This window comes from Asterias rubens, chromosome 3, assembly GCF_902459465.1.
Source record: "Asterias rubens chromosome 3, eAstRub1.3, whole genome shotgun sequence".
NCBI classification, from domain to species: domain Eukaryota; kingdom Metazoa; phylum Echinodermata; class Asteroidea; order Forcipulatida; family Asteriidae; genus Asterias; species Asterias rubens.
This window is the reverse complement of record NC_047064.1, coordinates 20,436,785-20,459,670: the sequence shown is the minus strand read 5'-3', so window position 1 is coordinate 20,459,670 and position 22,886 is coordinate 20,436,785. Positions and strand designations below refer to the sequence as shown.

General features: G+C 38.1%; 2 protein-coding genes across 2 annotated transcripts; one reads left to right on the top strand and one right to left on the bottom strand.

Moving 5' to 3' along the window:
* Positions 1-228: 228 nt before the first annotated feature.
* On the bottom strand, positions 229-13,054 carry LOC117288534 (FAST kinase domain-containing protein 2, mitochondrial-like). Its single transcript, XM_033769430.1, has 5 exons — positions 13,026-13,054; positions 10,667-12,235; positions 5,936-6,202; positions 5,206-5,360; positions 229-2,211 (listed from the first exon to the last, which is right to left on the bottom strand). Exons 2-5 carry the CDS (start codon positions 12,150-12,152, stop codon positions 2,128-2,130), a joined length of 1,992 nt encoding a protein of 663 aa, XP_033625321.1. The 5' UTR covers positions 12,153-12,235; positions 13,026-13,054; the 3' UTR covers positions 229-2,127.
* Positions 13,055-13,281: 227 nt separating this feature from the next.
* On the top strand, positions 13,282-21,728 carry LOC117288564 (GTP-binding protein Rheb-like). Its single transcript, XM_033769471.1, has 7 exons — positions 13,282-13,463; positions 14,242-14,313; positions 16,196-16,346; positions 17,888-17,944; positions 18,651-18,698; positions 19,806-19,887; positions 21,138-21,728. The coding sequence occupies exons 1-7, from the start codon at positions 13,409-13,411 to the stop codon at positions 21,228-21,230; spliced, it is 558 nt and encodes a 185-aa protein (XP_033625362.1). The 5' UTR covers positions 13,282-13,408; the 3' UTR covers positions 21,231-21,728.
* Positions 21,729-22,886: the final 1,158 nt, after the last annotated feature.

Here is a 22,886-nt window from a genome sequence, read left to right as displayed (position 1 = left end):
TGAGCTCACTTGGTCGTCAAAGTTGCGAGATAATAATGAGAGAAAAAACACCCTTATCACATAAAGTTGTGTGCTTTCAGATGCTTGATTTCGAGACCTCAATTTCTAAACGTGAGGTCTCGAAATCAAATTCGTGGAAAATTACTTCTTTCTCAAAAACTATGCCACTTCAGAGGGAGCTGTTTCACACAATGTTTTATACTATCAACTTCTCCCCATTACTCGTTACCAAATGAGGTTTTATGCCGATAATTATTATGATCGATTACCAATAGTGTCCATCACTGCCTTTAATAGAATTTTCAGGCTATTTTTTCCAGGGGATTTTCTTTTTTAAATCTTACTAAAGTAGGAGGAATATCGAGCTATGCAAAGTGTTAGACTAAGGGACATGACGGTTGTTTGATCCGTAGGACGTCTAGCTTATATTGCTCTTACATTGTAAAAGAGATATTGTAAACGAGACATCATAGTTTCCCAAAATCAGCACACTTCGCATCCTTTTTCAATTTGTCGTTGTAACCCTGGTTATGTGTAAACACCCACAGAGTAAAATGATCTTTAAGTTTCCTCAACTGCCTTGGGCAAGAGGGCGTCCCTCTAGAGATAAACGCGAAAAGGGCTCGGGTGATGTTTTATTGACCTAGTCAAAGGTACTCGAAGAGGTTCCGCGTTCGGGTAAAATATATCAATCCAATAATATGTAGAATATTTTGAAATTTTTGAAGGGTTTTGGTACATTTTGTAGTTCACGTTTTTGGCCATGAAATGAATCCTTACTAAACCGTGAAAGAAGATGTTTGTAATAATTAAAATTTACCTGTAGAAGTTTCAGCTTCAATAGTTGTCAAGTTTTTGAGAAACAAAAACTGAACATCACAAAGCAGCACCTCAGCAAGTAATATTTTCAGGCAAGCCTTTCCACAAACTGTGGAAATTTAATTTAAATCTGTGGACTTTTGTGTTTCACAAACACTTTCCAGAAATGCATTTCAAGGAGATCGAGGTGCATTTTATGGTTTTTAAAGTTTAGTGTTTGTTTTCAGAAAGATTCAGCTATGGTAAAAATAGATAGGCAATTACGACTCGTTTTACTTATACCACAAACTATTTTGGTCTGGTAACAAGCTTACAGAAGCTATTTATTGTATTCTTATTCCATTATCAAAGGCATTAAGACATCGGCTTCTCTGCACCGTTCCTTTATTCAAAATTTCTTGCAGCAGACTTTTCCTCTACTCTCCGTAATCTTCTGATCGGTTATAAATGTAATGACGGTTTCAATTTAAAAGGGACTGGGAGCGGGACATGTTTGAAGTGTTCTTGTGGTGAAATGTTGGTCTAAATGACAAATTCAAGTGTTACATACGGACTACTTTTCCCCCTCAAAAACATTAAAGGTAATATACAGGATTGGTTGAGTTGACAAAAAAGACAGTGTTCATGGTTTGTTTCGTTGTGCGAGTCAGAAGGGATAAAAGGTGAAAACAATGCACTATTTCCATCTTGTAAACACATTGTAAAAAAAACCAACGAAATTAGCTGTCTTGGGTTCTCGAAATACTTCATTAAAATGTAATGAAATTTTAAAACAAATAATTTGTTATCCACATCCTTGTCCTTTTCTAATAAAGGTAGAAGGGGGGAGTTCCACCTTGTATCCATGGCAACAAGAATCTACCAAATCTTGTAATATTTTTCTTGGAAGGTAATTTTCTTGCAATAACTTTCTGTACAGAATAAAGTTCAATTGTTATATACTTTTTTCACTCACTGTCTGTTTTGTCATTTCTAGAATAAATGTCACTCTGAATTGTCTTCGAGTATATTTTCTTAAGGATTTTACAAGAAAATGTCTCCAGAGAAATGATTGCAGATGGTTAACTTTTTTTCACAAAACAAATTGTAATCTTGAAAAGCTACACTTATACTAAATGATTTATAGATTCTAGCCGTTTCAACTTTAGGCCTTAACTGTCCAATTTCTTGAAAAATTCATCCCTCTTTATTCTATCAGTTTTAACTTCGGACATTTTGTCACAATATCTGAAAAATTTAACTGGTGAAGTTCCTCAAGGTGTTATAATGAGGCTGGTAGATAACTGAAACCATAGCTGGCTGGAACTATCAGGGCATTACTCCCAGAATCTGTTTGACGAACTCTGTTCTGTCTTTGTGTGTTTCTAGAGATGCCCACTCAGTGCAATGAACCTATCCAGAAAAGAAGAAAAAAAAACAGCAAAACAAAATGTCTGTGAATTCAATTCAATGTTTAGAATTTCCCCGAGGCTGAACTTAAAATGCCAATATCCTTCCCACATTATGAGAAAATTTGAATGTACAGATGTTCTTTTACACTTTCTTTGAAGAAAAAATAAAACCTTGCATTTTAAGGAGATTGCACTGTGCATTATTTCTTAACTTTTGTTGTATTTTGTGGGCAACTGCTAATGATTTTGCTTGCTTCTTGTCACCAGGCCTTTTTGTTGGTCAAGTGGTTAAGAATTCTGATCTAAAATGCAGGGTTCATGGTTTCGAATCCCACGCCCCAAGGACCCGGAAAAGCACTGACATATACTTGTATCCTTGGATACTTTTAAAGGCAGTGGACACTATTGGTAATTACTCAAAATAATTATTAGCATAAAACCTTTCTTGGTGATGAGAAATGGGGAGAGGTTGATGGTATAAAACATTGTGAGAAACGGCACCCTCTGAAGTGCCATAGTTTTCGAGAAATCAGTAATTTTCCACGAATTTGATTTCGAGACCTCAGATTTAGAACTTGAGGTCACGAAATCAACCATCTAAACGCACACACCTTCGTGTGACAAGAATGTTTTTTTCTTTCATTCATATCTCGCAAGTTCCATGACCGATTGAGCTCAAATTTTCACAGGTTTGTTATTTTATGCATATGTTGAGACCCACCAACTGTGAAGGCTAGTCTTGGACAATTACCAATAGTGTCCTCTGCCTTTAACTGTATTTTATGTGCAGTTTTTTCTCCTTTCTTCTCATAAACTGACATTTCAGGGAACAAGAAAATCTATGGGGGAATAAGAACAGAATTAGACTCCAACTCAAAGACAAATTCTGGAATCTGTGGGAATACATTCAAGGAGTAAGGTTGTCAAAGGCTACGTAAAAACTCTGATAGAAGTGTTGATTTCTGACAACTGGATTCGTAAACTGTGCTGATTACAATTTTTCTTACATCCCAAACATGCCTCAGGAAAAGAACACAGGAAGTATCAACTTTCCAATGAATTAAAGATTTCTTAAAAAGTGCACCTTTTAGATTGATTCAAGTCCAATGGATGAAAAACTGCCTGTTTAATCAGAGTTTGTTCTGATGCTCTCTTTTTTTACAGATGCATTGAGAAGTTCTCTTCAAATTTTTGTCCTCGTCATTCAGTTCCAAAGTACTCATTTTGCAGACAACTTTTAGGTAAGTTAGGATTTATTGGATTTGAGGCATTGCATGTAATGGTGAGGTATCAATGTATATGTATGTATATTATTTGGTTTGCGGTAACAACATGTCTGTATCTACTTGTTAGATTAGATTATGTTCTTTTTGAGAACATGACTTGCTTTATGCTCTGCCAACAGGGAGTCGATTTTTCAGAAATCGAGAGACTTCTCTACTACCGCAATGAAAGTTGTTGGGATTTTTCATAAGTATAATCGAAATGCAAAAGTTTGACATACAATCTCAGGGATGCGAGCAAAGATGGTTTTAAATGACCTTAACTTTGATTGGATAAGTTATTTGAACCTTGTTGATACAATAAATGGTCGCCCATTCTAGTACTGAACACAGACAATGGTGCTAAGAGGCACTGGACACCTTTGGTAATTGTCAAAGACCAGTATTCTCACTCGGTGTATCTTAACATATGCATAAGACAACAAATCTGTGAAAATTTGGACTCAAATGGTCATCGAAGTTGCAAGAGAATAATTAATGGAAAAACACACTTGTTGCACAATTTTGTGTGCTTTCAGATGCCTAAAAAGGCTTCAGGCCTGAAGTCTTTATATTTGAGTGAGAAATTACCTCTTTCTCAAAAACTTCATTACTTCAGAGGGAGCCGTTTCTCACAATGTTTTATACTATCAACAGCTCTCCGTTCCTCATTACCAAGTAAGTTTTTATGCCAACAATTATTTTGAGTAATTACCAATAGTGTCCAGTGCCCTTTAACTTAGCAACATTGCCTCTGTATTTCCCGAAGGGTAAACAGTATTTGATGTATCTAGATCGAACCAATACAAGTAGCATCCCAGGGCACAGCTAACTAGTTCACATCAAAGCTAAGATAATCCCACACAAAAAATTGCCCGTACAGTAGAGATATATTGTGTGCTATAACTATATAATGCACATCCCCTCTGGTCATGAAAATTATTTGATATTCATCTTGCCACCTCAAATTTTTTGTTTATGAGGTTTCTTCAAGCATATGAAGTTCACCATGAGTACTACCTGTTCATTAATAAATACTTGTTTAACATTTTCTACATGCTTGGAGGTTTTTCTCTTTCTCTGGAAAGGTTCAAACATCGAGCAGAACAAAACTCATGAATTTTAAGGGGTTGGACTTCAGGAAGTGTCATGGCCGAGCGGTTAGGAGCACCGAATTCAAACTCTGGTGTTTCTGATCAGCAGAGTGTGGGTTCGAATCCCCAGCCGTGGCACTTGTGTCCTTAAGCAAAACACTTAACCATTGCTCCGTCCTTCGGATGGGACGTAAAGCCGTTGGTCCCATGTGTTGTGTAACGCATGTAAAAGAACCCAGAGCACTTTTCGAAAAGAGAACGGTGTTCCTGGCTGTGGCTGCTGGATGCGCCGTAGCACCTTGTAAATCCTTATAAGGTGCAAAATAGTTGGGTCTCAGAATCCATCACTGCAATAACCTATCTTTCTGAAAGTTTGTATATACGCAGCGCCTTGAGTACCTTGTTTGGTAGATACATGCGCTATATAAGACTTTGATATTATATTATTATTATTATTATTATTATTGCTAGGAGCTTTAGGTGATTCGCTGGAAGGTAAGTAAACAATGTACACAAAATCTGATGATCTTTTTGGTGATTTTTTTGTTTGTTTTGATCAAAGGTTTCATACAATATGTGCAGCTGAATGTGTGGGGGTTTTACGATGATGTTCGGTGTTTAGCGGGATGACGTCATTACCATGTGAAAAGTGTAACCCAAGGCCTCCAGGTGTCGTTTCTTGATTATTTCTCTGCCGAGTGGTCGTTCTGGGAAGTTGGCACAATACTGTGCATGCCGAGTCAAGTCAATTGCTATCGTCTGCTCTTCTTGCTTCGTGGCTGTGATTAAAACATCTGGAAATGACAAGGAATTAAAAAGAAAAGTACTTTATAAGAGCCACATGAAAATGAACATCAATTCATTCAAAGAATTGTACAAAGAATGGGAGACTTTCTGGGACGATAGAGGGCAGCAGACTTACCGGGTAAATCCATTGTTCTCAGAATTATGCGCATGTTCAGAACTACGTAAACAATGGAAATTTACTCGGTATGTCTGCTGCCGCCTAGCGTTGGAAAGTCTCCTATTGTCTGCATCAAGATTACAAAATAATTCTAAGACATTTCAGGTTTACTCCTTTTGTGGTGCTTTGTTCTCAATATCAAATAAAAAATATTATTTTTCTCATGAAAATATTGTACCTCACAAACCTGATATCATTTTTTTAAGCCAAATGCAAATTATTGTTTTCCGTTGATCAAATAGTCATGGATAATTCAGTCAAGGTTTTCTGTACATCTCCTACTCTCTTTACCATTTGTGAAATTTAAAAGAAATATATTTATGAAACTAAGAAAAAGGTTTCGGTGCTATTATTAACCCTGAAACTTTTTACTTCTTCACTCCAACCCCCCACCCACTCGCTTACCTACTGTATATCCATGACCGACAGTTACATCGGTTGCCAGGCAACGTTGTGTATTCTGAGTCACATCTTTGAACACTTCTGCCAACGACACCTTCAATTTGCGGATCCCTTCAGCGTTTGCATCTTCACTCGCATGGTCGGCTGCTCCGAGTGGATGTGACAGATGTATGGGATGATCCCGATCACTAGGGGAATGTCCCCCGGGGGGTAGGAGCTCCGGTCTGTCCAGTTGGATCATGGTGCGGAGGAAGTGTAGATGGGAGGTGGCTTTACAATCAAAGATCAACAGGAGAGAGAAAGGGACAAAAATGAAACCAAAAAATTTTACCAAAAGAGTTCTTTTAATCAGGGTTGCATTGATCTAGTAAAAAAAGCTTTTAAAAAAGGGCTGACCCATTTTGTTTTAGACACAATATGTAATGTTGCTATTTTTAATTTGTTTTAAGGGGGTGGAGGGGTGGTTGAATCTCTATTGCTTGTGCTGTACAGTTGTGAGGGAGCAATTAGTCAGCCCTTGTGTATAATGCTGTACCTTATCTTGATTCAAAGACTGTGAGCATACCAGTGTACCTTACAACGTTACATATTGATTCAAAGCCAGTAAGCATGCAAGCTGCAGCAGCAGTAGTTTTCCCAACGTTAACAATGCTACTTAGTCTTGATTCAAAGCCAGTAAGCATGCGAGCAGCACCGTTTTCTAATACTAACAATGCTGTTAAATTTGTTTTGATTCAAAGCCAGTAAGCAAACACTTACAGTACACTGCTGTACCTTATATTGATTCAAAGCTAGTAAGTGTACGAGTGGTAACAGGCTTGCCAATGGTACCAAGACTGTACCTAATCTCCAGGGATACAATGCTTTCAGCAAGGAAGACGTTAACACCCGTATTCATTGCAAAAATTCTTGCTCAAGGATACCCTGAAGGGAATCGGATCTCGCTTGACAGAGTGCCTGATTCCCCTAAAACAGTGCAATATTCCACTAAGGGCAATTTAAGCATGGCTTTCAATGCATTTAGCTTTACCTCAGACTCGAGCTGCTTTTAAAATCTTCAAATCCGGTCTAGTATTCTAAATGCAAAGCTGTTTGCAATTGGACTTTCAAATGTCAAGCTAGTCCTATAAAAAGGAATTCCAGTTTGGTTAATTTGTATTTAAAGTCTATTTTACCTATTTAAATACACCATCGATTAATTACTAATGTCCTATCTTGTGAAAAACAGATCATCACAGCCGAGGTGTGAAACGTTTTCCTTCCAAAGCCATACATTTAAGTGTTTGGTTGAGGGTGTTTGATAGCCCTGGGTTATTTCCAATTTTCCAGTGAGCATGGCTTTCAATGCATACAAGACACGACCAAAATTATCATACAATTTATATTCATAGCTACATAAGCTTTAGGCTACATACGTGGTGAGAAAATTGCTTAAATTAGACTTGGTTTGTTTTCAGAATTGTAACAAACTAGACTTTGAGTTCAACTGGTGTTACATACAAGCTTCTCATAACAACAATTTGTAATTTTAAAGGCAGTGGACACTATTGGTAATTACTCAAAATAATTATTTGCATAAAACCTTACTTGGTAACGAGCAATGGGGAGCTGTTGATAGTATAAAACACTGTGAGAAACAGCTCCCTCTGAAGTAACGTAGTTTTTGAGAAAGAAGTCATTTTCCATGAATTTGATTTCGAGACCTCAGATTTAGAATTTGAGGTCTCGAAATCAAGCATATGAAAGCACACAACTTCGTGTGACAAGGGTATTTTTTCTTTCATTAATATCTCAAAACTTTGATGACCAGTTGAGCTCAAAAATTCACAGGGTAGCTATTTTATGTATATGTTGAGATACACAAAGTGAGAAGACTAGTCTTTGAAAAATTTACCAATAGTGTCCAGTGTCTTTAATGACATATTTATCAATGGTAATGTGAATGGTACATATTTGGCGCAATATCTCTTTGAAGGTGTACATTGTGATATACACGCCAAACTACAGAGACAATGGTGTCAATTGCCTCATTGCCCCCTGGTCACTGCCTTGGTGCCCCTTGAAATGTTCCAGTAGAAGTTGATATTTCCATTGGGAGGTGCCTTGCCCTTATACAAGAACCAAGTATCAAGAAATGGTTCAGGACATGCTTTGTTTTTGAAAGGCCAAAGGCACCAAGGCGTTTTCTTCGGTGTAAAGGGCACCTCAATACGGAAATGATCAATTTCTATTTCAACATTTCAAGGGGCACCAAGGCAATGAAAAGGGGCAACAGAGACAATTCTTTTTGTTCATGCTGTTGCATCCAGGAAATATCAGGCCTGAATAAGTAATACTTTAAGGCAGTGGACACTAATTGGTAATTACTCAAAATAATTATTAGCATAAAACCTTACTTGGTAACGAGTAATGGGGATAGGTCAATATAAAACATTGTGAGAAACAGCTCCCTCTGAAGTGCCATAATGTTCAAGCAAGAAGTAACTTTCCACGAATTTGATTTCGAAACCTCAGATTAAGTTGAGGTCTCGAAATCAAGCATCTGAAAGCACACAACTTCGTGTGACAAGGGTGTTTTTTCTTTCATAGTTATCTCGCAACCTTGAGGACTAATTGAGCTCAAAACTTTCACAGGTTTGTTATTTTATGCACATGTTGAGATACACCAAGTGAGAAGACTGGTCTTTGACAATTTTACCAACAGTGTCCACTGTCTTTAATTCTATGCAAATTTAGGAGTTTGATTTTTCTCTGCAAGTGTACAAATTCTCATTTTTTTTTATCCATAATTTGACTTGTTTTTTTCCCCTCTAAAATTCCATTTCAATCTCTATGCTGATGTATTCAGAATCCCATGAAACAGGGTCATTGCCAAAACAAATGGGTTTATTCATCGGTTGACTTCATCGATCAATACCATTTGCAATCTCCAATTCCAGTCATCCATATTTTTTAGCCAGTGTTTTCTTTTATTCAGTTTGAAGTCATCTAGAGTATGTCAGACGTATCCAAGGCCCACCCATCGCTTGCATTTAATGTAGGTCAATTGTTTATGAATGGAGTGGTTCGACACACAGTGACCCTGATCCCTTTTAATATCTGTATATTTGTAGAATTCATGTTTTATTGTGTTCTTATTTTGTATGGAATTTTATTGATAATTAATAAGCAGTTCTATCCCTCCATTTCTGGCGCTTGGGCTGTGAATGTGGTATGAAATATAGGCTATATCAATATGAATTTAAACTTACAATATTTTCATAATTGACTACATGTAAATAAATGTAGAAAAACAAAATTCAGGACTCCTTGAATCTGCAGGTGAACCTTTTGCCAGTGACATGTATCTCAGCGCATGTAGTGTCATGTAAAACATTTGGTGTAGGGACAAAACTGACATCCATTTAAAAACTCATTATTAATTCATACTTTGAGTTGTAAGTCTCCCAACTTCAGGTTATTTCCTTTAACACTGTTTAAGATTCAAAACATGTACTTAATTGAACAGGGTTCTTTTGTCAGTCTGCAAGGCATTATGTGGGGACAACGTACACTGTACGAGTAAGAAAATCTTTTGGGAGTTTTAAAGGCTTATTCTTGTTTAAAGGCAGTGGACACTATTCGTAATTACTCACAATAATTATTGGAATAAAACCTTATTTGGTTTGGTAACGAGCAATGGGGAGCTGTTGATAGTATAAAACATTGTGAGAAACAGCTCCCTCTGAAGTAACGTAGTTTTTGAGAAAGAAGTAATTTTCCATGAATTTGATTTCAAGACCTCAGATTAAAAATTTGAGGTCTCAAAATCAAGCATCTGAAAGCACACAACTTCGTGTGACAAGGATTATTTTTCTTTCATTATTATCTCGAAACTTTGATGACCGATTGAGCTCAAATTTTCACAGGTTTGTTATTTTTATGCATCTACACAAACTGTGAAGGCTAGTCTTTGACAATTACCAATAGTGTCCACTGCCTTTAATTCAGCGAGTTATGAATAATACATTATTTCCAATACACTGAATAAACACCTTCACTTCAAGTACTGTTATTTGTATAAAATAAACTACCAAAACAGTTTAGATTAACATTTTAAAAACCTATTTTTGTTGATTCAGGAAAGTTAAAAGTTTTTATTTTATTTTAAAAAGTACTGTGGGAAAAAATGGCCCAAAGGTAGGTGGTCGTAAATGAATTTAAAAATATATCGCAGTCCCCACATTATCTCATGTCCATTAACCATGTAAAAACAATGTGTACATATTTGTCATTGTTTGTAGGATACAGACATTTTGGGGTATGACTTCATTTTGAAAATGTTTTTTTATTTTGAAACATTTGATCAACGTGCGGCTCCCTTATTTTTATTTTTCCATTCTACTCAATGTCAACTAAGCAAAGAGTGGGCACAATTTCATAGAGCTGCTTTAAGAAGCATAAAAAGTACTCAGCATAACAAAATTATGCTTACCAGAATAATGTTACCAGCCAAACTACCATGTCACAAGAGCAATTTGTGACTGGTAACCTGCTGATTTCTGCTTAGCAGAAAAAAAAGGTGACCAATATTCTCTGCTTTAAAAGCAGCTGAACTGAGATATATGAAATTGGGCCCTTGAGGGAAAAAATATTCTGGTCCCATTTTGTCACTATGAGAATCAATACTGGTTTTATGTTACTGAACACAGGGAGCAAGAAAAGATGGTTGCAGTAAGAGGGATAAATACAAACCTTCCCCGGACTCAAAAGATCGTCTGCTGAGGGCTCTCGTCACCAGACTAGGAGGGAAAGATCCACACTGAGCCAGCAGTTCCGTCAATCTCACCAACTGTCTGTAGACAACACCAAGATCATCACGCTGGCTCTCCTCAAGCTCGCACTCCGCCGCATCCTCTACGAGATCAAAAACACCAATGTCCGTTGGAGTATGATGAAACTTTGCAAAGGGGGTGACCAGTTTGATAAGGGTACCAAACTTCACCCCTTCAAGAGACCTCTCACAAACTGATGTCGCAAGTTTGTTGAGGAGATTCTTGTGAAGGAACCTTTGGACGGAGTAGGAGGCAAGGATTTTTGAGAGGTCGTTGAAACTCCACTCATTGATGCTGTCCGCTATCAGATCCCCGGCTTTCTCCAGGAGGCGTGGACTGTAACACTGCCAGCTTGGCAGAGAGTCTAGTACTCGCCTCAGCATGTCCGGGGGTAGGTGCTCAATATACGCAGTGAGAATCTCACACGCCTCCCTCAGAAATTCTGGATTGTGGTATCCTATGGATTCCAATGCGAACATTGTATTGGTGGTGTCTCTGACGACTGCTTGTGGGTCTGTTTCTGCTTTAGCTTTCAAAATGGCGATGCTACGAATGGCCATCTGGGAGAGTGTGCGTTTATCGAGGTGTTGGCCGGTGGTGTAAAGGAGGGTGTTCAACGATGTGACATTGGCGCAGGTATCGATGCGTGTGGGTACCAGCAGAGCGATGGCCTGCAGCAATGCAGTCACACGCTGGTCATTTTGTTGCATTTTGTTCAGCTTGCTCGCTAACATCGCCAATTCATCGCAGTTCAAGGAGTTCAGTCGATGTTCTGCGTTCACCAGAAGAGTCTGGATCATCATACTACTCTGAGGTATCCCGAGATCCACCACAGCTTTCAAGACATTCACAAGAGAGTTTGAATCCAACGCCCTGGCATGCCGCAGAGTCAACTGGCACAACTTCACAAATTCCTTGTCTCGATGAACACTAAGTCGATTCTCTTCGGTCACTTTTACAAGTTGCGTAGAGTTTCCTTGATCGTCCTCCATGCTGGTCGCCATCTGATTTTGAATCTGAGATAGCTTGATGATAGCCTGAGCTGCATGAACTTCAGTTAAATCTCCACCAAGTTCTCTAACAGCCTGGAAGACGGCAGATGTAGAGAAGGCATCGTGTAACTCCTCAAGCACTCTCAAGCTTCTCCCGTCGACGATCTTTTCAATCGGAACAATCTCAGACGATCTGGGTTGTGCTTTTACCGTTCTTGGTGTGTGTGCTTTTCCTACCGGATGATGCCATGCTTGTGAGCCATAAGAACGCTCCAAAGTTTCAAATGAAATACCAGGGAATTCATTGGTACCAGAAGGTTTTGCTCTGCTGATTGCGAATGATGATGTCTCCCATTTCTTCAGCATGTGTCTTGCAGTGCGTGTGAGCATGATGCTGTTTTTGGTTGCAAACATGATTAGTTGAATGTAGTTTAAAAGTACCTTCTTTGATGACTAAATATCAGGTTCAATTCAAGTATAGGCCTTCTTGAAAATATCTGTAATAAAAAACAAATGTTTTTAAACTTTGTACTCCATCAAAACATGTCAAACGCTTTCTTCTGCACCCCCAGATTGGGCCAGAGCTGAAAGAAAGCAGAAGAGACAATTTAATTAAGTAAAAATACTGTGACAACCTGACCCAGTGATTATTGGTACTACAAACTAGAGTAGTGTGCGTCAAGTTGTGGATGTGTGCACATGTCTAGTTTATAATAAAGGCAAACTAAATTGATTTGTATAGTTCAATTGGGATAAAACCACTTTTTTTAAAATGTCCATAGGGGCCTACTGGCACAATCATTTGAAAACATCCTCAGGACAGGTGCCAAAAAAAAAAAAACGGCCGGAATTTGGGGGTTGTTCTAAAACCCCCTCGACCCACGACCCCCTCGACCACTCGACTTTATTGCGATTTGTTTTTTTTGTACACCGAAATTGCTACAGTTCACAACCTCAGCCAATCACGCACACATTTGTATGCTGACGTAGACTACACCATGCCTCGCACAACACAGCGTACGAGACAAACCATACACACGTTGTATGCACGAAGCAAACTGCGCGTGACTGGCTGCTGAGATCGGTCCTGTGGCAATTGTGATGTACAGAAAAAAAAACGCGGCATTTCCACGCGTATCTCTTTAATAAATCTAAAGTGTATTAAAAAAAAAATTATACAGAAAAACAATATAAACTAAAAGCAATCTCATTCAATACATTCAATCACAAACAATAATAAATGTTTAACCTGGTCGCAAAACAATGACTAAATGAATCAATAATTACTTGCGTTCATATTAATTAGTGTCCGCCATCTACAGGAAAAGCATGTGGGAGGATGTCTCAAGAAACAACACACACATGGGCGCCGCCATGTTGATTGTGATCTGTGATCGTTCTCAGCGCTAAGCAAGCGTACTCGCGTACTCTAACGAAATGTGGATACACGAGGTTGAAATTTATGTCTAGACTGGTACCGGTGAGTGATATCAATGGACAGGTGGCGATGACTAATCGATCACCGCACATTTTGACTACTGGGTCCCAGACAATTAGAAGAGTTTCAGTTTTGTCGCACGAAAAACCGGAAAATTCTAACAACCCGTCGACCATTCTTCACGCCGTCCTGCTTTCTTTATACCTTGCCAAAGTAAATATTCACTTTCAAAATGGCCCCACCTCCTAAAGATCGGTGTATAGCTGTCATGGGGTTCAGATCTGTTGGTAAGTTTTAAGTTTCTTTTTGTTTTTATAGAGAACTTGAAAAATTTGCTCGGTCTTCAGTTTTTGAGATCGATCAGCTCCCCCATGCATCCACGTCGTAAACATCGGAATTCACCCATTGTGACTGGTGAGGACTAGTTTACAACTCGACCTATTCATAACTAATTCATTCCAAATTTGACTATGAATCTGAATTAAAGCAAAGTTATATGGTCAGCAAAGCATCTTATTCTTATACAAATAGTGAACCATCTTTTTATTTAAATTAATACAAATTTTACAATGAAATTTTTAATGGATGAAGACAATAATTTAGTTAATAAAACTTATTACTTAAGTCTTGATTAAGTCAAAAAGTAAATAAACAAAATCAGGCCTACCAGTACACGTTTTCACTTTCAATGTATTTGAAAGTTTCATTCAGAAATTGAAAAATAAATAGGCCAAATATTTGCTAATTAAAAATAAATTAGGTATGTAGAAATCTGTAATGGTTTGACTTTAGTTTTAAAGCTTCATGTTTTATTACGACAAACAACTTCTGAAAAGTCAAATGTCTAAATTTTGTAAACATGTAATTGTAAACATGTAAAAGTTCAAAACAAATGTCAGTCATCTTGCCCCCGGCAAAGTTGCCCCAAACAAAGTCGGCCCCTGCAAAGTCGCCCCGGCAAGCTAGCCCCTCCAGGTACAAGAACTTTCTAACATAGGCATACAGTCTGGAATAAAAATGAAATTTTGTTTTATTAAAATGTCTTTATCTTGTCTCTTTCTTCAGGCAAATCATCGCTGACAATTCAATTTGTTGAGAACCAGTTTGTGGATGCCTACGACCCTACCATTGAAAACAGTAAGTGACTAAGTAATAATAGCTCACATTCCAGCCCTCATGTAATCCCATCATCAACAGCGATTTCAGGCCTGGAATGCGCCGTATTTTTCGCCGCGTGAGGGCGCACTAAAGAGTATGTTTATCACTTCCGGGGTAAACGCGATTTGTCCTGCACAGATAGTTTTAAGTTGCTTTAGAGGTGGATTATAACGGCTCCTTGAAATGTCTTATTAATAATAAGACATTTGTAAAGCGCCTAATGCAAAAGCCTCTAAGCGCATTAAAGAAACAATAAAATAAACAATTAGAGAAAGATACAAGATACAAATAGGCAAATTACAAAAAAGAAGCTTTAAACAAATGAGTTTTCAACAAGGACTTAAAACATTGTAAAGTATTAGCTTGGCGAATATGCACAGGAAGACGATTCTAAATAAACGGTGCGGCGTAAGAAAAAGATCTGTGGCCATAAAAAATGGAAGAAGCTCTAGTAGCAGAAAGCAATGACTGTTGAGATGATCGTAAAGTCCGAGTAGGGGAATAATGATGAACAAGTTCAGATAAATAAGCAGGAGATTGACTTGTTTGAGCCTTGAAAGTTAACAGAAGAATTTTGTAAACTGTTCGAAACTTAACTGGGAGCCAATGCAATTGCATTAGTACAGGTGTAATATGGTGAGAACGAGGCAGACAAGAAACGAGGCAAGCAGCAGTGTTCTGTACACGTTGAATTTTAGCAAGATCTTTATCTGGGAGTCCATACAGAAGTGAATTGCAGGAATCAAGTCTAGTAGTGACGAAGGCATGAACAAGACGAAGAGTAGTTGCTTCATCCAGGTAGCGGCGAATTTGTGATATTTTCCTAATAGCCATGAGAGCTCCTTTGCAAACATTATCACAATGTCTACTCATGCACAATGATGAATCCATAATAACACCGAGGTTACGGGCAAATCAGATGGTTCAATGACAGACTGGGCAATTTGTATTGTTGGCGGCGAAATATTTGTGTCCGTGATTGATTAGATGTCTGTGTTGTATGTGTTCCACTTCCAGTCTGTAATAACTGTTTTGGGTATGAATTAATATACCCCCGGAAGTGATTGAGAGCGCCCTCACGCGGTCAAAAATATGGCCCACCACGCAGGTCAGGAAAGCCATATAGCCTTTGTTGCCCCTGGTCTTGGCCTTGGTGCCCCTTCAAAAAGTCTCCCAATGACTTTTAGATTTCCCAATGGAAGTGCCCTACGTGTAGTTGCAAAATGAAAGCGGCCTTGCCCTTTCCAAGATGAACCTCCAGGCCTGCAATTTGATTGAGTGCTAACAGAATGTTATGGTCAATGGTGGCACAACTGTGAACAGAACCATCCTATTTACATATGTGTAACCATGGTAACTATGTAATGCATATCATAATATTTATAACACATTACACTGGCATACATTGTGTAATTGTAAATTGTGTATCATTCAAAACAACAATGGATGATATTGAATGGTCAGACAGTAAGAGAGTTGACTTTGAACTATGTAATCACCAAATGATATCTTATTGCAGGCTGGCATAGTGCATCTATCATATAAAACCACAGTTGATAAAATTGAATGGTCAGACAGTAGGAGGGTTGACTTTAAACTGTGTACATGCCTTCACATTGTACAACATTGCAGGCTGGTATAGATTATCTAATTTGTCAATAAAAACCACAGTGCATGACATGTAGTGGTCATAAATTGGGATGGATTGACTTTAAACTGTGTATACATTCACCACATGATACCTATTGCATGCTGGCATAGTTTATCTACTTATGTCATTTCAACCACAGTGGATGTTGATAATGATATGGAATGGTCATGAAGATTAACGGCTTTGTTTTGTTGTTTGTTTTTCCTAAAGCATTTGAAAAGATGTTAAGACTTGGAAATCAAGAGTTCAAGCTGAAGATAGTAGACACGGCTGGTCACGATGAGTATTCCATCTTCCCACAATCCCTCACTGTCACGATACATGGATATGTCCTGGTCTACACTGTGACGTCACAGAAAAGGTAATCGTTGAAGGAAAAGATGAAGCAAGGTCTGAATAAAAGGGTTTTGTAGATACATCTTTTTGGCCACACCCGAGGGCTTCTCAAAGCGCTTCCAACATTATAACCCTGATCACTGGGCCTTTTCATTCCTTAGACCATCTCAGCTCCCTGGGGAGTATACAGCCTGTGCTGCCAAATATGTAGCACACTAAGCTAAATCAATCACAAGAACCCAGCCCTGATACTTCGGCTTTTAAGGGGCACGGCAGTTTTGCCTTGACTTTTTGTAAAAATTTAGGGCACCAAGGCAATTTTCAAAAATTTGGAAGGGCATCACGGCAATCATAAAAAGTTGCGAAGGGCACGACGGCAGTTTGAAAAAAAACCTCCGAGAATGCCTGTAAAAAATAGTTCTTCCAATTGTTCCATTTTCTAACTGTTACCCAATGAAAAAAGAAAGCATTCATCTAATTCAACAAAATAAAGAACTACAACTACTTACAATACACAATAAATAATTTTTGTTCATACGTAATCCTACTATTGGTCATGCATGTTGTGTAGTTTTTCGTAGAGACGCTAAAATTCCCACGTAACTGCTCCATTTTGACACGATGTTGACAGAATAAATGCATGCGGTGCGCGACGCCTATGCTGTACATGATGGTACATCAATGTACCAAGCATGGGGAAAACCACTATCCCAGCATGCAAAGACACGTCGAGTCTTTTTATCAAGGCGTTTAGCGTTGGTTCGCGAATTTTACCACTAGAGGGCGTTTAATCTCACGCTATCGCTCTGTTCCGAAATGCCTCTAGCGTTCGATGTTTCAAGTATTTTTTTGTCGCACGCAAAGAACAACGACTAACGGGCCTGAAATCTGCTGTTGTGCCTTACGTGCGTGAAATTGGGGTCTATTTCGTTGCGTGAAACTTACACAGACAGCGGGACTTTTTGGCTTATTTTCGAACTTTGACAACGTTGAATATAATTTGTTTTCGGGAGGAAGGGTACGGCGGCAATGATGAGAAAAGGGCACGGCAATCATTGCCGTGAAAAATTGGGTTTTAGAAGGGCATTGCGGCAATCGGTAGGGGCAACGCCGTCTTTGCCGTCGTGAAGTATCAGGGCTGAGAACCATCTCTGCCCTCACCGGTACCCATTTACCTATAGATGGGTGGAGAGAAGCAATTATAGTTAAGTGTCTTGCTCAGGGACACAAGTGTCACGACCGGGATTCAAACCCACACTCTGTTGAACAGAAGCACCAGAGCTTGAGTTCGGTACTTATATCCACTCGGCCACGACACCCTACAATGATGAACAATAACAATATAGAAGTTCTGATAGCATTCATATTAACACAACATGGAGTTAAAAATTAAAAGTAAAGAGAAAAGTCCACACGGAAGATGAAGAAATATGGAGAGAGGATTTTCTATTTTAACTTAATGCTGAAAGATGTTATCGATACAAAAAGTATTTTCCTTTTTTTGAGTATTGAGTACAACATTAATGAACTTATTTTAAATAACTTTTTTCTTTTTTGCCCTAACAGTTTTGATGTTGTAAAAATCATATATGAGAAGTTACTCGACACAACCGGAAATGTAAAGTAAGTGAAGCTCCATATGTTGCCATGGATACATGTACACCCATTTTCATTGGTCGCCATCAGTGAAGTCAAACAATTGAATATTTTTAAATAATAATAAAAATATATTGTTACAGCGTTTAATACTTTGTTTCTAAGCGCATGGTGCTGGTGTCCTTGAAGACTATAGTAAACCAGGGCAACGTCACCAAAACACAAGGATACAAATGCGCACCTTGTGTACGCACCACGCACAAATCTATAAAAAAACAACAAGAAAACACTTGGGCAAACCCCTTCACCTTCTTGGCCATGCCACACTGGTGATATTGACAAATAAATAAACAAGGTTGTCACAGCAAGTACAGAAATGGGCCTTCCGTGTTTGAATGGTCAGGGATAATTAATCACACTGAAGAGGTTTTAGGTCTGGAAAGATCCCACGTGAAAGTGTATCCATAAAGTTCAATTACTAGATTGGTACGAGTGTCCTTTCGCACATGACGTCTTCTGAGTCGGGTGCTTTTGCCTGGAAGGTCAAAAGACAGTTTATTATTCATTGGCCAATCCTGTGCGATGCACGTACACTCATCAGTGCGTTTGCATTATTTCGTCATCGGTTTACCTCTAAGAAGGCGGCTTGTTGACGTCAAGGCAAAGTCGTTTAAAAGATATCATCATGGGTTGACATTTTGTTTTGAATAATTTGTCATTTTCTTCTCCACAGTGTTCCAGTGGTTCTAGTCGGAAACAAGAAAGATCTACATATGGAGAGGTTCGTTCTACTGATTTATTTATTTATTTATTTTTACAAAGATTTCTTTTAAAAAAAAAAGGGCAAGGAGGAGCCACTTTAGACACCCGCAATTCTCAAGAGATTTTGTTTATTTTTTTAAGGAAAAGTACTCTATCATCTATGATCTATCATCATTAATTTGGGCCGCATCCATCATCTAGGCGTCTAGTCACCCAGTCCCCCCTTAGCCACCCAGTCCAGACGATCAACACTTAGTCTCTTAGTTTGATGAAAATGTGTGTGGGTGTGGTTTCTTAGAGCTGGCCCATTAAGAAAATGACGTCTTTATTCCTGATTCACTAGTTTCGATTTCAACTATTGGTTTTAATAATACATGGGATTTGAGGCATTGCATGATGAGGTATCAATGTATAATGTTGCCGGTAACACCATGTGTGTATCTACCTGCTGGGTAGATTATGTTCTTTTGAGAACTTGTCTTGCTAAATATTCTACCACCGCAGAAAACATTTACGAAGAACAGAAAGAAGCCACAATTGTTGTTATTTCAATGATGTCAATTTTGGCTCTGCTATACTTCAAAGCCTTACTCAGTAATCAATTTTAAATTAGTCAGGTTCCCATCTTCAAAAGCGATAACGAATACTGATTGTCAAAACGCCAAAAAGGATCAGACTGTGTTCCTACCGACCTAGGTTGATCCAATTGTACTAGCTGGCTTAACTCTAAACCATGCTGCTGTCAAATGACATCTACAAATCTAGTCAAATGATGCGAGGTCAAACATGATTATGTACATGGGATAATAGCAGATCTCTGTAATTCACTAGCCTCAAAGTGTGATGTCAGATGTTTAGGCTCATTCGACTGCAGTCACCCACCAGAACTTGCTGGCCAGTGAAAAGAGTGCCCTCGCTTGACTTTTACAATGAAAAAAAGAAACAGATGAAAAATGAAGGAACAAAATTGTGATTTGCCTATTGATTTATAAGGACTGTAGGAGTCGGGGTAGGTGATTTGTACACTGACTTGTTGCACATCGGTGAAAGGGTAAAACACTAAATTTGTATAAATTACCCCCTGCTGTGATCAATTAATGTTGTATTTTGTTATTATTTTTTTCAGAGTTATTTCAACAGCGGAAGGGAAGGAGCTTGCACAGTCTTGGAACGCAGACTTTATAGAATCATCAGCTAAACAAAACGAGGTGAGACTCCGCAATGTTAGTGAAGTCAAGGCCTGATACTTCAAGGAGGCGACGAAGGGCGATTGCCTCCATGCCACCAGGTCATTGCCTTGGTGCCCTTGTTGTGTTCCAGTAGAAATTTACAATTTCCTCATAGGGTGCCCTTTACCAAGGAGAACATACCTTGGTGCCCTTGCCCATTCAAAAACGAAGGCTACAGGCCTGCGCTACAGTTCAAACTTGGTATCGGACACCAGGGATTTGTTTGTGTTTTCACCCATCCTGACAGAAAGAAGGCTGTCCTTATTGTTGTCAGTGCAAAAACGTATAATCTACATAAAATAATTCTTGGATTCCCTTTTGAGGCATTGTTTTTAACCAGTTAAAGGGTGTATGTACTTTTTTCAAAAAAAAAAACCACAATGTCCACAGATTGACATTAAACTTACACAATTTGAAGATAATGATAGTAGACTGCTTCCCTTAAAGGAACGTTACAGAATTGATAAGAAAACAAATTGTCAAGATCACAGATTTACTTCGGACTTGCACGGTCTAAGAATGATGATAGTAGAAAACATCCCTTGAAATATTTATGACTGAAATGTCATATTTGGTGAGAAATAAATAATCTAATTACGCGTTTGGGGTATATCGCTCAGTGAGCGTTTTTTTTTTTTTTTTTTTTTTTCGTCCATCGATTTCATGCAAAGTGTGTAATCGGTTTTTCACTATTTTCCCGTGACCCAGATGGCCGATCGATCTCAAACTTCTACAGGTTTGTCAGTTTTTGTATGTAATGGATTACATAGAGTGCTTACACTGCCAGCAACTGTTTTGTTAGCAAAACCAATTCTGTAAATCCTTTAAAATATTACTTACTGAGGTGCTGTAGTTTTTGAGAAATGAGTAAAACCATGTCACAAAAATAATTTTTGTCTCAGTTTTAGCATGTAAAAACGTATTAAACTTGTTTAACTCATTTCTCAAAAACTCTTGCACCTCAGTTAGTAATAATTGAAGAGAAGATTTCTACTATCATTATCTTCAAACCCTGTTAGTTTATCGTTAATCTGTGGACATTTCGAAAAAGTGATCGAAATCTACATTACTACAGAGGGATACGTTTCTCACAATGTTTTAAGTCATCAACAGCTCTCCATTGCTTGTTACCAAGTATTTTTGTATGCTTACAATTATTTTGAGTAATTACCATCAGTGTCCACTGCCTTTAACATCATTTTGTCTGTCTGTTTTGTAATCCATTTCAGAGCGTAGTGGATATCTTCAAGACTGTTCTCCAAATTATTGAGAAGAACGAAAGGGGAACGCAAAAGAAAGACGATAACTGCGTTCTACTGTGATTCCAAGCCTGTCTACATCATGTGTCACAGCAATAAAAGGTGCGCCTTTGTATTTTTAAAGCTTTTTTGTTATCGTGTTTTTTTTTTTTGTTTTTTTTTTTGTTTTTTTTAAAGGGAGGGGTTTTAGGGCTAGTCTTTGTAACCAATTATGTTTATTTCTTACTCTTTAGCTATTGGCGTCCATGTCGGGCTAGAATAAAAAAAAATATACAGCAAACAAATTTTGAGAATTTGTCTTTTTGTTTGTTTTCGTTTTTAGTATTAATATTTTTCATGGATAGTAATTGTTGGTTTAAAAACCTTTAAAAATCAAAATGTATTGCCCTTCCCCCCCCCCTTTCTCCCTCCTGTTTCTACATTGAAATGTTTTGTCACTCTTTTTCCCCGTTTTTATTTCATATTGTTTTTCCATGGTATAAGTTTTACTCTATTCTTGTAAAAAAAAAAGTGGAGGAAGTGAATGAAATGACACTCTCTTAACCAAAGTTATACCGTATTAAAAAAGAAAAAAAACTAATAAATTTGACACAAACCCAAATCTTGAGATATATAGGGTGCGTTCGATTAGCTTCCCTGTGTCGACCCTGCAGTGCTCACACGGGTGAGCCCCTGACAAGGGTTAATTGAACGATCACTCACCCTCTCGTGGTGACGTCACGCACTTGAGCCAGCCCCAAGGTGACCTGTTCCACAAGCAAGGCACCTAGGGCTGACCCGGGTGAGCCCCTGGAATAACGTCAAAGCCATTTCAATGTACGGGGCAGATTGAGGTCGACCCGGGAAGCTAATCAAACGCACCGATTGTGTCAGTCTCAGGGAGATTTCTTTAAGCTCTTTTAACAATAAGATGGAAAGGTTTTGATTGATTGTGGGGGTGTCGTGGCCAAGCAGATAGGAGCATCAGACTCGAGTTCTGGTGGTTCATTGGGATGTGGGTTCGAATCCTGGTGGTGACACTTTTAATCTTTATCACAAACAAAGTTGGCACCTAATAAGTGTTTTTGTGTGGTATTTTTCTTGACAATTTGAATTTACTGTACTCATCTCGAAACTGATGTTGTACCATCTTAAATTTACTACACCAATATGATAAAATTAAGACCGTAGCTGTAATGTTTTTGTAAGGGTTCAGTTCCAGAAGTGTATGTGTGTGCGGTTTTTCGTTTCTTCTAAAAAATAAACATGTACTCCTTAACGAAATAGGTTTAAAGAAAAGTATTTCTCACCTGCTTTGTATCCAGTAATTTTGATATTTCTTGATTGAAACCAAACTTAACCATCAAAAATTGCAAAGTACATGTACATATTTGTATGTCCTTTTGTTCAACATGTGTAGGCAAGTAAGAATACGCACAACAATTGGGTTCTGTGGTCTTTATAAAAGACCCAACCGCCAAATAAGACACATTTAAGGTTATTCAAGTATACTTCCTTCTTGCTATTTAATTCATGTAACCAGAGAGTTAAGCTGTATACCAAACGAATGAACAATCAAAAGTTTTGGAAAACTTTCCCTAGAGATTAGAATTCCCTTGTATCTAAGAGTAATGGTGTATATTTGGAAATTGTTTAAAGACACTGGACACTATTGGTAATTGTCAAAGACCAGTCTTCTCACTTTGTGAATCTCAGCATATGCATAAAAAAACAAACCTG

Bases quoted from the DNA above. Each gene is read 5' to 3' on its own strand.
- LOC117288534 (XM_033769430.1), bottom strand. From the start codon at position 12,152: ATGTTTGCAACCAAAAACAGCATCATGCTCACACGCACTGCAAGACAC. The intron at 6,203-10,666 runs GTTTGTATTTAT...TTGATTGTAAAG, and splicing joins ATCTTTTGAGTCCGGGGAAG to CCACCTCCCATCTACACTTC. The intron at 5,361-5,935 runs GTAAGCGAGTGG...TGTCATTTCCAG, and splicing joins CGGTCATGGATATACAGTAG to ATGTTTTAATCACAGCCACG.
- LOC117288564 (XM_033769471.1), top strand. From the start codon at position 13,409: ATGGCCCCACCTCCTAAAGATCGGTGTATAGCTGTCATGGGGTTCAGA. The intron at 18,699-19,805 runs GTTCGTTCTACT...TATTTTTTTCAG, and splicing joins AAAGATCTACATATGGAGAG to AGTTATTTCAACAGCGGAAG. The intron at 19,888-21,137 runs GTGAGACTCCGC...AATCCATTTCAG, and splicing joins CATCAGCTAAACAAAACGAG to AGCGTAGTGGATATCTTCAA.